General features: G+C 39.6%; 1 protein-coding gene across 4 annotated transcripts in view; it reads right to left on the minus strand.

Annotated features, from left to right (window-relative positions):
- Positions 1-15,485, minus strand: part of CAMKMT (calmodulin-lysine N-methyltransferase) — a 379,952-nt gene that overhangs the window by 45,948 nt on the left and 318,519 nt on the right. For 3 of the 4 annotated variants that reach the window (XM_032351875.1, XM_032351873.1, XM_032351874.1), the window contains exons 4-7: positions 14,923-14,983; positions 12,828-12,882; positions 11,708-11,771; positions 3,919-3,985 (exon numbers count right to left, since the gene is read on the minus strand). In XM_032351875.1, coding sequence (XP_032207766.1) covers positions 3,919-3,985; positions 11,708-11,771; positions 12,828-12,882; positions 14,923-14,983 — 247 coding nt within the window. The remainder of the gene's footprint in view (positions 1-3,918; positions 3,986-11,707; positions 11,772-12,827; positions 12,883-14,922; positions 14,984-15,485) is intronic. The other variant, XM_032351876.1, reaches the window with a different exon arrangement.

The following is a 15,485-nucleotide window of genomic DNA, read 5'->3' on the forward strand; positions in this document are numbered from 1 at the left end:
CTTTTTGAAGGCAGAGACTTACTTTTAATATCACAGCAGGGTATATTTGATGGATTTAAAAAAATATATATTGTAACTGTTAACTAATATTAACCAGAGAATGACGCCATTCACTAATTCTGGAACACCTGAAAACATGTAGACGTCAAAAACTCCGACTGCTTCTTTATTAGACAGTCACAGGTTTGAAGACAGCTTCAGATAAACCTAACAATTGAGAAGCTGTAAGTATCCTTGCTCTTTCAACCAGTCTCTAGCTATAATTAGCAGCATGATTTCCTTTGTTCACAAGTTACTCTGGATAACTCCATATGGATGTTCCCCAAGGCAAAATACCTTGGACCTATTAGGTAAATGAATGGATGGCTGCACGGATGGACAAACAAATGAACCATCAAATGATTGTACTAAGATCTGTGAGACAAAATGGTTATGATACTTCGTCTATGTGCGTCCTAGACCTTCCTTGACCAGGGCGAAAGCTTCCAGGCCTCCACCATCATGTCTGTCACGGTAAGCAACATTTAGATTTGGATAGGGACGCCTGGGTGGCTCTGTCTGTTAAGCATCTGCCTTGGGCTCAGGTCATGATCCTGGGGTCCTGGGATTGAGCCCCGCATGGGGTTCCCTGCTCGGCGGGAAGCCTGCTTCTCCCTCTCCCAGTCCCCCTGCTTGTGTTCCCTCTCTCACTGTCTCTCTCTCTCTCTGTCAAATAAATAAATAAAATCTTAAGGAAAAAAAAAAAAAACAATTAGATTGGGATTAACGTGGAACAGAGGGAGTAAGAAAGTTTTGTTATTAAAGGAGGAGCGTGGGGCACCTGGGTGGCTCAGTGGGCTAAAGCCTCTCCCTTCAGCTCGGGTCATGATCCCAGGATCCTGGGATTGAGGCCCGCATCAGGCTCTCTGCTCAGCAGGGAGCCTGCTTCCCTTCCTCTCTCTCTCTGCCTGCCTCTGCCTGCTTGTGATCTATGTCTGTCAAATAAATAAATAAAATCTTAAAAAAAAAAAAAGAGGAGCACTTTTCTAGTGAAGAGCGCTGGTGATGGGGGCAGCAGGGGTGGCCTCACTGTGGAGCTGCTGAAGCTTACCTCGGTTAGGCCCCTCATTTGCATAAGCTCCTTCCAAGGCCTACCAGGAGCCCTAGGCATGTGTTCACGTGGTCAAATGCCTCTGTAGAATTTGCCAAAGTAAGGTAAAATCAAATCCATTGTCCTCATGAGGGCCCTCAACATAGGTTTCAGGCCCCATGCAGCCTGGGTCCGCCCTGGCTTGAGAGGCAAGAGGAGTGCGGGTCACTGCCCAACAAGAACCCTGTCAGAGCAGCAAGGAGTTGGGGGGGGCGGGGGCTTTCCCATTCTTATTCCGTTCTAGTTCCTCTTCAAAAACCACCATTTCCTAAGCCCAGAGTTCTCAGTACCCTGATACTCCTCTCTGTGGCTACATGGTATTTGCACATAAAGTCACAGCAGACGTTCAGCCGTTCCAAACTCATGCCAAGCTTTGAAGTGCTTTTTAATAGTGGAAATACGTGGCTCACAGGTGGGCTTTGTAAATGCTTCTCGGTTATCTGTCGCTACTGTTATTCCACACCTCCAATTTGGAGGAGAAATTCTGCATATGCATTGAGGCACTAAAAAAGAATAGTGAACTATATCTTAGCTCTTTTGTGAACCGTTTCCTTTTATTTCTTCTTGTATGGAACTAATGTGCTCATCATATTGTACTGGTTATGGGTGGGAAAGCAGTGGAGAGAAGGGAAATGCTGATTATTACATCACTGGTTGGCAGTTCCTCTGAGCTTCCGGAAGGTTAAGTGGTCAAGTAGCTTCTAATGTGAGATCAGGGCATTTCAAGGACTGACTCATCCCCCTGGTTTTCTGGCAAAGTGCTTTAGTAGACTTTGGACAAAATGCTTATAGTGGTAAAAGAAAAATAACTGACCACAACTAATATGAGACAAAGACAAAAAAAATAAAACCCTAAAACCAAACCCTTCATCTTGGAGGTTCCTGAATGGCTACTGACACAAAGACTATCTGTCCATGTACATAATAGACAATATATTTAAAGCATTTTTGAGAACAGATAGACACAAAGGCCATTTTGGATACACCCTGTGTTGAATAGTGACATTTTGCTTCTCTATGTAACTTAATTATTTCATGAAGAGATGACAGAAAATACTGTTGTACTCCTTAAACACTTGACATTTTTTATTCCTCAAAATGGAACATTTTCAAAATCTAGATATGTTTATTAATTAGTGATTATTAACACCCAGTAAACAACATTATGTCTTGTAAAAACACAATCTCTCTTCACAGCATGATGCTGAATCTATTATTCCCTGATTCCATATGCTGAAATACACTCAAATGGTCACAAATGACCTTAAGCATTAAATAAATGTAAATGAGGACAACATTGAAAATGTGCTTTTGATTGATAAGTAAAAGACCAGGTTGAAAATCACGTCCCAAAATGAAGTCCTCCCCAGAAGGGTATGGCAGTCCTCACTGTGGCGTAAAGGCTGCCTTAAGAATGAAGAAAACACGGTAGTGGATGGTTCTTTCTCCTGACCTGCCTGAGGCTTTCTGGGAAACTGGTTTGTGATTAAATGAGAAACAAAGGGCATCACCCACGCCCCCCACAACCCCAAGCCACCAGCTTGCGCTGACATTCTACTACAGGATTTAAAAACACAAGGACACTTCCTTACCTTTACCAGTTGACACCAGAGAAAAATAATCATTGTTATTCCATGGCCTCAGCCCAATATGGACCACAGGTTTTTATTTTTTATTTTATTTTATTTTTTTAAATAAAAATATATATGTCATTTATATATCTAACAACGAAAATTTACAGAGTAGGACCACAGGTTTTTAAAGCGATGCTGCTATTCAGTCATCTTTTTTTTTTTTTTTTTAAATCCCAAACTGAGTAGTGGTGGGAAAGCATCTTTGACACAGAGAAAACTCAAAATATCAAAGGTCTAACGTCTGGGGTTCAACATATAAACGAATGAAAAAGGCACAAATACAGGTATTTCATGTGAAAAGTACTAAATGATTACTTGCTCTTCTAGGTCCTATCATCAGAACAAAAGAAAATGTAGCATCACAGAAAACACCATTGTTTTGGTTGAGGGTAAGAATTTCTCCAAGCTCGAATAAGAATGAACAGAATCTAGGGGCGCCTAGGTGGCTCAGTTGTTAAAAGTCTGCCTTTGGCTCAGGTCATGATCCCAGGTCCTGGGATGGAGCCCCTCATCTGGCTGCCTGCTCTCTCTCTCCCTGCTTGTGGTCCCTTTCTCACTCTCTTTCTCTCTCTGTCAAATAAATAAAAACTTAAAAAAAAAAAAAAAAAGAACAGAATCTAAAAGGGAATGGATACCTAGACTATTTTAAAATCATAAATAGAGCAAGGTTTCTTAATCATGGCACTACTGACATTTTTGGCCAGATAGGTCTTTGTCGTGGGCACTCTCGTGCATTGTAGGATGGTGAGCAGGACCCCTGGCCTCTGTCTACTAGATGCCACTAGTGATCCTCTCCCCTGAGTCAGGACAATGCAAGAGTCCTGGGGGTACCCCCAGGCTGAGAACCAGAGGAAAAGAGCATTCATAAGGAGGCCCCAGGAAGGCTTCTCCCAGCTTCAGACTGTGCACTCTCAATCCTAAACTCATTCCCAACCTCGGGTTCAATATACTTCAGCTTTCCCCATTGGCTGAAGATAATGAAAATGCCCGCCTGCCCCTTCATGATCTTCTGAACATCAAATAAGAGATTTTTAAAGTGCTTAGAACAGTGCCTGACCCACAGTAAGTGCTCAGTAAATAAATGTTAGCTATTATTATTTTTAATTATCACCCACAGAGAAAACCAGAATGTTTTAATGAAGAAAAGTATCTTACCAGCTTGATATTTTCTGAGTTTTAAATGCGCCAGCCTTCTGATTCCTTGTGATGATGTCGCTCACGTCTATAGAACACAGTTAAGAAAGCTTCTGCTGTGATTGTCAACTGACTCAAAAAAAAAAAAGGTCCACAAATACAGTGATCTTCTTACTGTACATGGGATCAGCATAGTAAAAAGAGAAGAGTTGTAGGGTATGAGGCAGAAGAAGAAGGGTCAATCCCTTGTTCTACCACCAAATGTGGAATTACTTGCCACAGGCAAGCTCTTTTAATTCCCTGGGCAGCAGTTTTGTCACCTGTGAAATGTACCTGCAGGGAGCATGTGTGCAGGGTCCAGGGTTGTGGGTGCTGGTGGGTGTAGATGACTATCAGATAGGTGCCATGCCTCACTTGCTTAAAAGAGCTATAGCCCCAAAGGCATGCCTCTTTCAGTCAGTAGGGAAAGGACCTATACCAAGAAAAGCCATATATCTGGAAGACATGTTTTGAGGAGCTGGTTTATTACATCACACAGTGCCATCTTGGTGTAGGTCCGTGGGAAAAACCATGTCAGGTTCCAACAATGGGCAAAGCTAGGCTTGAGATCAACGTCATTTGCTTCAACTTCTGGACACTAAATCTTACAACTGTTTTTGTTTCTCTTCTTGCTCTGGTCCCCGTGTGACCCAGAGCCAAACGGATGACCCAGCTGTATCAACCACCAGAGCTCTCATGGCATGTACTTTCTGTACTGACCTCCCATCCTGGCTTCATCATATTGTCCTGGCTTTCTGATTTCAATCACCCTCACTTACTCATTTATTTTATATGGCATATATTCTGTATCATTGTAAAAAGCCACTAAATTCCTCTTACAGAATAAAGCAGATTTAAAAAAACAAGAAATAAAATAATTCCAGTGAAGGCTGCAAGCTGAACTAAATTGGGCCCATGGGGAGGACACCAAGCAGACAAGCGATGTTCCCCTAGTGCTCAGAAAAACAGATTTCCTGAATGCTCGGAACAAGCATTGGCCAAGATCTCCCTGTAAGAACAGAGCCACAGGACTTTTTAACCCAAATCTCTGCTTGAAACATCAGGCACACCCATTTCTTCTCTGAGTGAATAAGCAGGTACTGTGATAGCTTTCTGCCCCCCCAGGAGTGGGTAGGAAAAATCAATTAGGTCTCCTAATGAAGGGCTTTGTGGAGGTTTACAAAAGTGCTATAATGCAGACTTTTTTTTTTTTTTTTCTGGGTGAACTTTCCTGTATGCAAATTAAATACCGTTAAATTACATTCATTAAAAAAATAAAAGAGACTAATTTGCCTACTTGTTTTGATTAACTAAAATGACACATCGGCCTACAGTTCTGTCTATTTCAGGAAGAAAGTATTTCAGGAAAGTCTTCTAAATGAAATGTCTTGTAGGAAAGGACAGCTGACATCTTTATTCTGAGGAGAACAAAATTAGTGAAGAGTCAACTGACAACAGCTTTTGGTTTGAGCCCCTCCCCCCCGCCACACCCTACTCCACGTTTCTATGACATCCAGCAGCACACGGAAATACGCCCCAAACACCTGTAGCGTCCTGTGAGTACATGAGTAATCTATCAAGCAAAACATATTATTTTGTTAGTGGAGGTAACACTTTTTATAAAATAGTCGCAGGGAAGTTAAATTATATAATTCTGAAAGCCTATTACTAATTTTTAGTAAACATCTTAACGCTATATGCTTTTATACAATTTATAAACCCGTGCCTCCAGGAGTTCAGGTTGAAGCAAGTGTACGTATTTATATTCTAGAGGAGCTTTTTTTTTCCTTTAATGAAAAAATTCACAGCAGTATTTAGGCTGCTTTATTTTTAGAGCTGGGAGGGAAATATATTTTACGGTTTAGGAGGTGTTTTTATATTAAAACAAGTACAGAGAAAAAATAAGAAATGGCAAGAGCATATTAAAATATCTTAAGATATTTACTCTGATAATCTTCCCCCCCACCCTTCACTTTGGGTCAGATTTGGAGGCGGTACCTCTGGCTGGCACTGTGTCTAATAATACATTTTATCATTTTTCTGTGTTACCTCAGAGTGATAAAGGATGTCCAATCAAATCAAGTCAGTATGTCCAGGAGAGTGTTCAACAGGGTGGACCAAATCATGTTCCCTGTACCGTACCTACCTTCTGGAAGTCTTCAGTGGGAGGTGCTGGGTGCAAAGATAGCTTTAATGTGATTTCTGATTAACTGGATCCAGAACAATAAACTCCAGGCTCCTTGTCTAGGCTACAGGATCCATGCTTGAGGCTAAAAGAAACCAAGTTTCTACATCTTGGTTTACTTCTGTCAAAAAAGCATAGTTCAGGAGTGGGGCTCCCTTTTAATTTTGGTTCAGTTGAGTTTTAATCTTAAAATGCACTTTTTTTTGTATAATAACAAGTTACTGAAACAAGTAACTTTAACTTTATATATCTAAATATAATTAAGTTAATTACATAGAAAATATTATTTAAAATACTAGCTTCCTCCTGCAGTTAGTGATTATTAATTTATCAGGAGTCTGCATCTACATTTTGGGACTTGGCCCCGTTCTTTTTTTTTTTTTTTTAAGAGTTTATTTATTTGACAGACAGAGATCACAAGTAGGCAGAGAGGCAGGCAGAGAGATAGAGGGAGGAAGCAGGTGCCCTGCTGATCAGAGAGCCCCATGCGGGGCTCGATCCAATGACCCTGAGATCATGACCCGAGCCGAAGGCAGAGGCTTAACCCACTGAGCCACCCAGGTGCCCCTTGGCCTTGTTCTTTAAGCAAGAAAGTTCTTTTTAAAATAATAACATTGAGGGGCGCCTGGGTGGCTCAGTGGGTTAAAGCCTCTGCCTTCTGCTCAGGTCGTGATCTGGGGGTTCTGGGATCAAGCCCCGCACCAGGCTCTCTGCTCAGTGGGGAACCTGCTTCCTCCTCTCTCTCTGCCTGCTTCTCTGCCTACTTGTGATCTCTGTCAAATAAATAAATAAAATCTTTTAAAAAATCTTTAAAATAATAACATTGTGATCCACAAAGCATTACTTTCTCAGTGTATGTTACCATTTATTTTCACTGGACCATACAAGGTGAGGGTAGGAAAACAAGAAATAATAATATAAATCCTGTTCGTTCTGACCTCTAAAGGATTTTAGAAATGCTGGACGTGGCAATATTTGCCAATTTAAAAGCTGCAAAATATTCTTAAATGTGCTCGTTATCAAGGGAATTGAGAAGACGACTGGGAGGTGCCTTGAACTGTTAGCTATGTCAACTGCTATGTTTTTGGATGAGAGGCCTTTTCTTCCTGAGAGTTCTGAGGAAACTGCAGGATGACACTCACCAAACTATTCTAAGTTTTAGTGAAACAGAATGGTTGAATGGGGGGAAATAAAACTTTGAAGTCAAATGAACCTGGCTGGCTTCTAAAGCTCATTCTGCTACTTGGTGGCTGTGTGAACTTGGGTAAATCAGCCTCTCTGAGTTCCATCTCAAAAACAGGAATAATGATCCCTATTTCACAGGCTTAATGGAGTATCACATAGGATGAGCCAGACCATATTGGTGCCTAATTCATGTCAGTTCATTTTCTTTTTCAATAACTCAGGCAAAAGCTTCAGTGGGATGAAGAGGCTGGTGAGTAACTAAAATGAGGTTTGGCAGTCAAGCTTTATTTTCTCTCCCTGCTGCTCAGAACTAATTATGTGGACATTTATACTGTACAATTTAAATAACTGGAAAGAATCAAAGAACTTTTGCCCTGTAGATTTTCAGTGTCTTTCCATGTATAAATGTGCTCCAGCCAAGGCATATAGTCTGGGTCCCACCAGAAAGGGGCTTGTTTGTCTTGTCCACTGCTGTGTCTTCAATGCCTGAAATGGCATGCAGTTAAATGGTGGTTGGATTAATTTTAATTAATTAGTTAGATTAATTTATTACTTAATCTAAATTGAATTTTCAAAGCTATTTATTGAGCTTCTACCCAATATAAGGCACATGCAGTCCATTAATGACTCAGTTAGCAAATAGAGGTACAGCTGGCCCAGACATTAGAGGAACACAGGATGATGGCCTAGCATTGCCAAGGTCTTCACCATCCATAGCACAGGCTGCATAGTCCACAGGGAGCTTAATGCAGTAGTTACTCAAGTCAGAGATGCTGTTAATAAATAAGATAATGTTAAGCCAGGGCTCTCTCCTTTAAAATGCACGGGAGATTGACCAATTTGGGGTGAATCCTAAGCCTGAAATCATGATCCAGACTGTGCCTGCTGTAGGAATAAGATGCTTGGGTCAGAAGCACAAGAAATGGATCACCAAGCACTGCTACATTCTGCAGATAACATGCTTGATGCTTCCTAAGGATGGGTCAAGGCAGGGTGCTTGTGTGGGGAGAATTAGTGAGTGAACCAGAGAGGGCTGCTCACCTCTAGGTATTGTACTTTTATCCATTACAATTGGGAAGAGGCTTGGCATCAATAATAAGTCAGTATACCATTTCTCCCCTCTGTTCTTATGCCATTGTCATCACCAGCCACGAACTGTAGGCACTTGGAGATTTCTTCCTTTATTACACCAAAAGGGCTGTGCCAAAGGAAAGGGAACACGTTTCAAACTATCTTAGGTGAAGTTGAGAACTGATGAACCAAATGATGCCATTTCTAATTTATCCTTTGTTCTCTGTGGGTATAGATAAATGGCATCTGTAAAGAGAGGCAGCTCTTGGGTAGGGGGGTTCTGGATTAGACGCAGCAGTACAGTTTAAGGACTAAGGAGAACCTCAGGGACACGTACCCACGAGTCTGAGAAAATATTTAGGACTTACATCATTCACTTACACCTCAAGTCTTAATCTCTTTTCAGATATCTCTGTTTAATAGATCTCAAATCAACATCTAGCTTTCCAGGGTCAAGGGAGAGAGCCCTGGAAGACATAGCCAAACCATCTGATACATCTGAGGGAAGATTAGAAATAACCTCACAACTGGTTATAGGCTTCTATGATATAAAGATTCAGAACTCATCCATTCATTACCTGACATATTTAAAAAATAGAAATAATTGAAGATAAAAAGGAAGGATCAAAAAATGCTACTTTTTTAAAAGGTAAAAATCAGAACCTTAGAAGCTTAAGAGACTAGGAAATGAAGATTCTGTTGGATTCATTAAATTCGGATGCGAAGAACAACGAAAATAATTTTTAAAATGAAGAGAATAATATACAGGCCAATACTCAGATGTGATGTGGGACTGCCAGGTCGATTTTCAATTACATTTCACTGATGTATTCATTTGTTTCTTAATGTGCTCATCTTGCCCATTAAGAATAATTAGCAGCTTTGCTTAGAGATTTTCTGGTTTCTGGCAATGGTTCTCCCCTTTTTTTTTTGTTGACATCCACTTTTACTTTTTAGAAAGTAATTTTTGGATAATATCCTACAACTGCTATATAATTTAGGCTTCCTAAAATTTTAAAGGAAAGATGTAAACAGTAATTTTTAAATGAATTTGTTTCAATCTATATGCATCAACAGTATGTGAGTCAGTGAATTAGTTATTCTTACAGAAAGTGGGCACACAAATAGAAAAAAAAATCATTCATATTAACCTTACTTAGCACAACAGCTTACAATGAATGCCAATTGTAAGCTCTATTAGCAAATCAAGAATAACATTAGTATTAAAAGCAAAAACACATTGCCAATTTTTAAGGCTTTAGGCATGCTTTTTTTCTCTTAATTAAAAAAAAAAAAATTAGATCTAGTTACAAAAGAAAAAAGCCCACAAACATGGAACAACTGCATGATAAAAACTGAACTCCATCAGGAAAGTCCTAAGAGATGAAATAAAACACACTACCGGTTTTGGTCTGCATCCTGAAAGGACCTACTTTATCTACATTGTAAAGTTCTTCCCCTCCTGCCCTTTGGCACCCCGCTATATTAAACCCATTGTAAAACCCAGCACAATAAAGCACTCTCAGGGCTGAGCTTCTGAGGACCAAATGTTAAAAATCCATTTTCTTGGGAGGGGGCTGTACCAATCATTTCTTTGAAAGGCCAGCAGAGTGAATACAGAATCGGAGATTTCCTCTCTGATTTCAAGAGCTGGCATGGCATCCTTGCTGTTCAAAGCAAAGGTGTGCTAATTAATGACATTAGCATTGCTTCCCTTCTCTGGAAGCGCTGTACTTTAGCTCAATAATAATTTGAGTACAATTAAATTTACATACTGACTACAGATGTTCCTATAGTTGGATAAAAGTTCTAATTTGTTTCTGACGCTATTAAATGAGACACCTGCTGACTTGAGAAAAACCTCAGGTTGCCGGGCCCAATCTGAAAGTTTCTGTGGCTCTAATGACCCTCTCCTGTCCAATAATCCTCCTTCCCTCTTTTGCCCTCCTCCCCCCACAAAAAAAACCATCCACTGGGGCTGAGCCAGCATACCTGCCTTCCTCTCGCTCTCTGTGCTCCCTGACATGCGGAGGAGGAACACAGTGAAATGATACAGTGCGAGGCATAACTCAGAATAAAGCAGAGTGAATGAAACAACATCGGCTCATCTCCGGGAATATTTTGAGAAACTTGCGACAGTCTGAAGATCATGATTAAAATCCTGCATCTTAAAAAAGGAAGCACCTTTTGTGATCTCTTTCCCTTGTGTGAAAGGCCAGGATTGTGATTGGCTGTTTTTCCTTCCTGAAATTTTTTTTTTTTTTTTAAGTCTGTCAGGCAATTAGCTGGGTGGGGCTCTGCAGAGCACACCAGTGCCGCTGAACAATATTAGCTACTGTGCTTCTTGTACCTCCTTTCTTCTATTTGAGCAGCCTGATCGAGTTGCTGCAAATTTTATTTTTAAATGATCGTGGAGCCAAGGTAGAAAAAGAAAATCAAAAAGGGGCTTTCTGTAAGAAGCCGCAAAAATCGAAAACTGCTTTGGCATTTTCAGGGTCTAAGATGCAAATAAGCAGATTGCCTCCTTCATAATGTAAATGTAAGGCATACCAAAAACCCAAAGCAAATATATCTTCCACTTCTCTCAATTTCTAACGGCTGCTAACTGCGCCTGAACAAATCAGCTCGATTGCTAAAGTAGCCACAAATTATGCTTGCTTTCTTAGTTAAAGTACAGTTCAATTTTCAGGAACTCTGTGTACATATTAGTAAAGCATAATCTAATATAATGGGCTTGGAACTGTAATAGCATAGCAGAAAAAAAAGAGAGATTGCTTTTATAATCCTAAATAAAAGGAAATAATGGAAAGTTGATAGCAGTTTCCAGTGGGGAGCTATAGGTAACCTCTCGACAATTAGAGTAGGTCCCATCCGACCTAGCACAGACGCACAAGATCAAACCCAGGAAAGATCAAACCCATGATGAACATGATGCCGGAAGTTAGTTTTTGCAAGCAATAGTGGATATAATAAATATCCAATCGTGTACTTCATACTGGGAAATTTCAGTGACAATAAAAGGACAGGAATGCCTGAAAATTATTCTGAAACAACTGTTCTCTTTGCCTTGAGTGGTCCACAAATTGTGGGCTCCTTTCACAAGAAGTGACCGTAAAAAAAAAAAAAAAAAAAAAAATCTATCGAACTAAAAGAAAAAACAGTCGTCGCCAAATGAAGTCCATATATTCCTACTTTTTCTTAATTACTTATCACGTGTGTGGGGGGGATTCTTTTTTAATACCCCATGCTGTCTTTCTTTATATCAATTGTTACTCAGCCGGGAAAAAGGAACGAGCACAACAAACCCGTTTTCTATCTGAATAAGGATACTTCTGATGGCCTTTTCATTCCCATCAGTTAACAGAACTTCTTTGACATCTGCAGAAATAGCAACCTGAAAAAAAAAAGGAGCACAGCAAACAATGAGCAAATATGCTTGTCTGTGTGGAAGTGAAGACAGGAGTGACAAGCCTTCAGTATCATGCTTCCTCACCTATTTCTCTGTAACAATCTTCAATCTTTTTTCATTTTATGTCTGCATTATTTTAATCATTCAATCAAATCAGTCAATACTTTTATCATTCCATTTGCGGGAGCCTCTATCTTGCTATCATTCTGTTCGGTAATTGCATTGTGACAGCGGATGATGGTATTCTGAGAGGCTTTCATTTGTGGGCTTCTGTTTATCTGGTAGAGCCATCATACAAGGCTGTCACTCTGCCTTTCAGCTTGCTTCTGTCTGACTGCCTGATGCCCTTCATATAACTTTGCATTGCAGGCAGATGGCTTTGTGAGGGTAATTTTTTTGTGAGCTTTGACATGCTCGCACATTGGGCTGTAACCTCGACACATTGTGTAAGAGCGACAGGTTTGTCAAATGCCAATCAGTGTAACAATATGCTTTTATTTGTAGAGACATAAAAACTTGTCTAATGCACTGTGCTGCTACATAATATCTCCTGAATACATGACTCAGAACCCAGAGAATGGGGAACGACGTTCCTGAATGGCCAATCTAATTCAAAAGAATCTAATTACTGAGCGCTCTGGATCATGTTTGTTGGTGTAATAATGCAGGCAAAACATTAGCAGCTATATCATGGTGCTCCAACTGTGATTCGCCGGGCTATTCCTGTATCTTAGCAAATGGGACTATAATCTGAAAAAAAAAAAAAAAATGCTTTCGCTATGGCAAAGAAAGACCGTGCGAGGCCTGGAATGTCACAACAAGCGATATTGACTACACTGAGGTAAAATGTTTCTGCTCATCGAGGCAACCATAAAATCAATATGATCCGAAAGTAAGTCAATCTAGAAGGTCTCTCAAGACCCGGCAGCTTGACCGCAGCTGATGCTGTTGACGGTTCTCTGACCCAGCAGTTGGAGGCCCTGGAACATTTTTCCTTTTGTTCCTCCCTCTGAATGGGATTGGAATTGAGAAAAGACCTACCATGAGCCCAGCCAAGCATGTCATGCCACCCCCTAGCTCACACACAGCAAGGTCCCTGAAAGAGAGAAAAGAAATGGTAGAACCCATACAAATTAGATGAAAATGGTCAGAGAGATATATATGTTACAAGAACAAACTGCCATCTGCGGTAAGAACGGCGCTACCAGGAAGTTGTAGAGACATGACTAGGCTACCTCATGTTGCTTTGCGTTTTAAAAATAATTATGAAATAGAAAAGTCACAAAGCAGGCAAATCAGTGGGGGTTCCCTCATTAGTGTTCACTGCAACATTACCACCGCTGAGCTGAAAAATCTGAGAAGGTTCCCTTTTTTTCCCTTGTCAATGGCGCTGTCTTTTAGAACTAAACTAGCTAGAGTAGCGAAAGATAATTGTTAGGAAAGGGTAACACTGTTAATCCACATTCATTCCTTCAAAAACAGACAAGTAAATGAAGAACATATAGGAGTGTGTATATACCTATATTTTAGTCAAATACACACAACACACACACACACACACACACACACACACAAATGCAATCTTGAAATTTTTGAAAAAAAAATTCGAAACCAAATTGAAACATTTTGGAAAGCTGAACCGCCCCCATAAAGAACAATTACACAAAGAGCATTTAGCAATTAACACTTAAATCACAACTGACCCCAACACAACACAGTGAATAAACAATGCAGGGACATAATATGGTTAAGCCAGCAAACTGAGGCTAAAGCAATGACGGGGCTCTGACTTCACCGCTCAAAAGTAAAGCGGCTCAGAGTTAAAGCTGACAGTCTAGGGGGCTACTCTGCACTCACCTTCCCCTTTGTGCCTAAATATCAGCCCTCAACGTGTGACATTCTTACCCTACACCACTGCTCGATGATTGGAGCTCCAGTGAAGCTTAAGCACAGGGAGAAGAGCAAATACCAGACTCCCAGAGCAGCTCTGTGGCCCAAAGTCAATACTGCCCTGTGCTCATTTTATACGCTTCAACCTTAAGATCGCTCCTTCTTCCCAGGTTGGGAAGTTTATTACCTCGACAGGAGAAAAGAAAAAGAGAGAAGGAGAGAACTGAAAGGGGGGCGGGCAAAGAGAGGGAAGAGGAAGAGAAGCCAAGCAAGGACATTCCTATTCCGAAACACACTTAATGAGTATTTAGTTGTTCAAGGCAATTATAGGCTGGTTGGTAAATATGAACCCATGGAGCTTCAAAAAATACATATTATTGACCCAATCTTGTAAGTACATATTGTTAAAACACACACCATGATCACTAATGACTTGTCTGGAATCATAATGGGCTATTCAGGAAGCATATGTTGGGTGACTTTTATAAAATGAGAATTAAAAATGAAAAACCTATATTTGCTGGATTTACCAAACATCTTTAGAATTTTTAAATAAAAGGAGGTGGTTTTTTTTTTTCCTGTTTCCTAAATCTCATCCATGGGTTTGATCTATAATTGCACACTGACAGTTGAAAACCTTTATTTCTGTAGCATGAATCTGTAACAGTAATTTATATTTTACAAATACATATTGTTAGGTCTATAAAATACCTTTAAAACCAGGAGTGGGATGGCATATTTAAATAATAGCTGGGGGGTATTTATTTATCAAATATTCTGTAGTGATTTCCCTAGCATAAGTTTAAAGAATGTCTTTATTGTAGTTTTTTTTTCTTTTCTTTTCTTTTTTTTTTTTTCTTTTGACCTTCACAATCAGTAAGGATTGATTGGAGCTTCACTTTTGTTTCCCCAAAATCAAAGTGAAATAAAATGCCTTGAGTGGAAATCAAAAGCCTTTGACATATAGCAAAAAGCTTGCTGTGCTTTTTGTGCAGTATTAGTACCCAAAGGCAATTCAGATTTCTTTTCAGAAGCAACATGTTTTCACCATGAACTTCTCTTCTTTTCTTCCTTCCCCCTCCTTCCCTTCCTTCCTTTCTTCTTCTTTCTTTCTTTCTTCCTTTTCTTTTCTTTCTTACATATTTTTTAACAACTTAATTTGAAGAATGTAATCATCGCAATCTTTAATATGCAGATATTATACTCATAATCACTAAAAAGTATTTTTTTAAGGACAGCTTTGTACCTGAATACGTTTCTGTGCTTGAGGCAATAGTAAGCCAAAACCTCTTCAGATGGCCAGATGCCTAGAAAACACAAGAGGAAACACTTTTCGATTATAGGAGTCTGTTCTATAATCATTCTCTATAATCATTCTCTTAAGAAATGGCTTTTAAAAATAATGTTCAGTACAAGCTGTTTCAACTTGAATCAAACTTAACATAATTATTACTTGTAATATGTCATATCAAATGAGGTTTTTTGTCGATGATAGCTTTTTTCCCAGAAAACAGTAAAATATCCCAAATAAATTTTACTAAATTTCTATTACAACAAGACAGCAAAACAACAACCAAAATTACAAATACTAAAAGTTCAATTTTAATGGTATTTCAGGTAGCTGATCTTGCACATGTGAACCTTCTTCTCAGCCAATTCATAAACACCAGTTGAAGACCTAATGTATATGCAGTTCATGTGAGGCAAAAATAAATGGAAAAAACACTTGTAAGGAGCAAAGAAAACTACCAAGGTCATTAAAACTTTTTCTTTGACTCTGTCCTAATGTTTTCAAATACACACAATTAT

This window comes from Mustela erminea, chromosome 7 (genome assembly GCF_009829155.1).
Source record: "Mustela erminea isolate mMusErm1 chromosome 7, mMusErm1.Pri, whole genome shotgun sequence".
Classification (NCBI taxonomy): domain Eukaryota; kingdom Metazoa; phylum Chordata; class Mammalia; order Carnivora; family Mustelidae; genus Mustela; species Mustela erminea.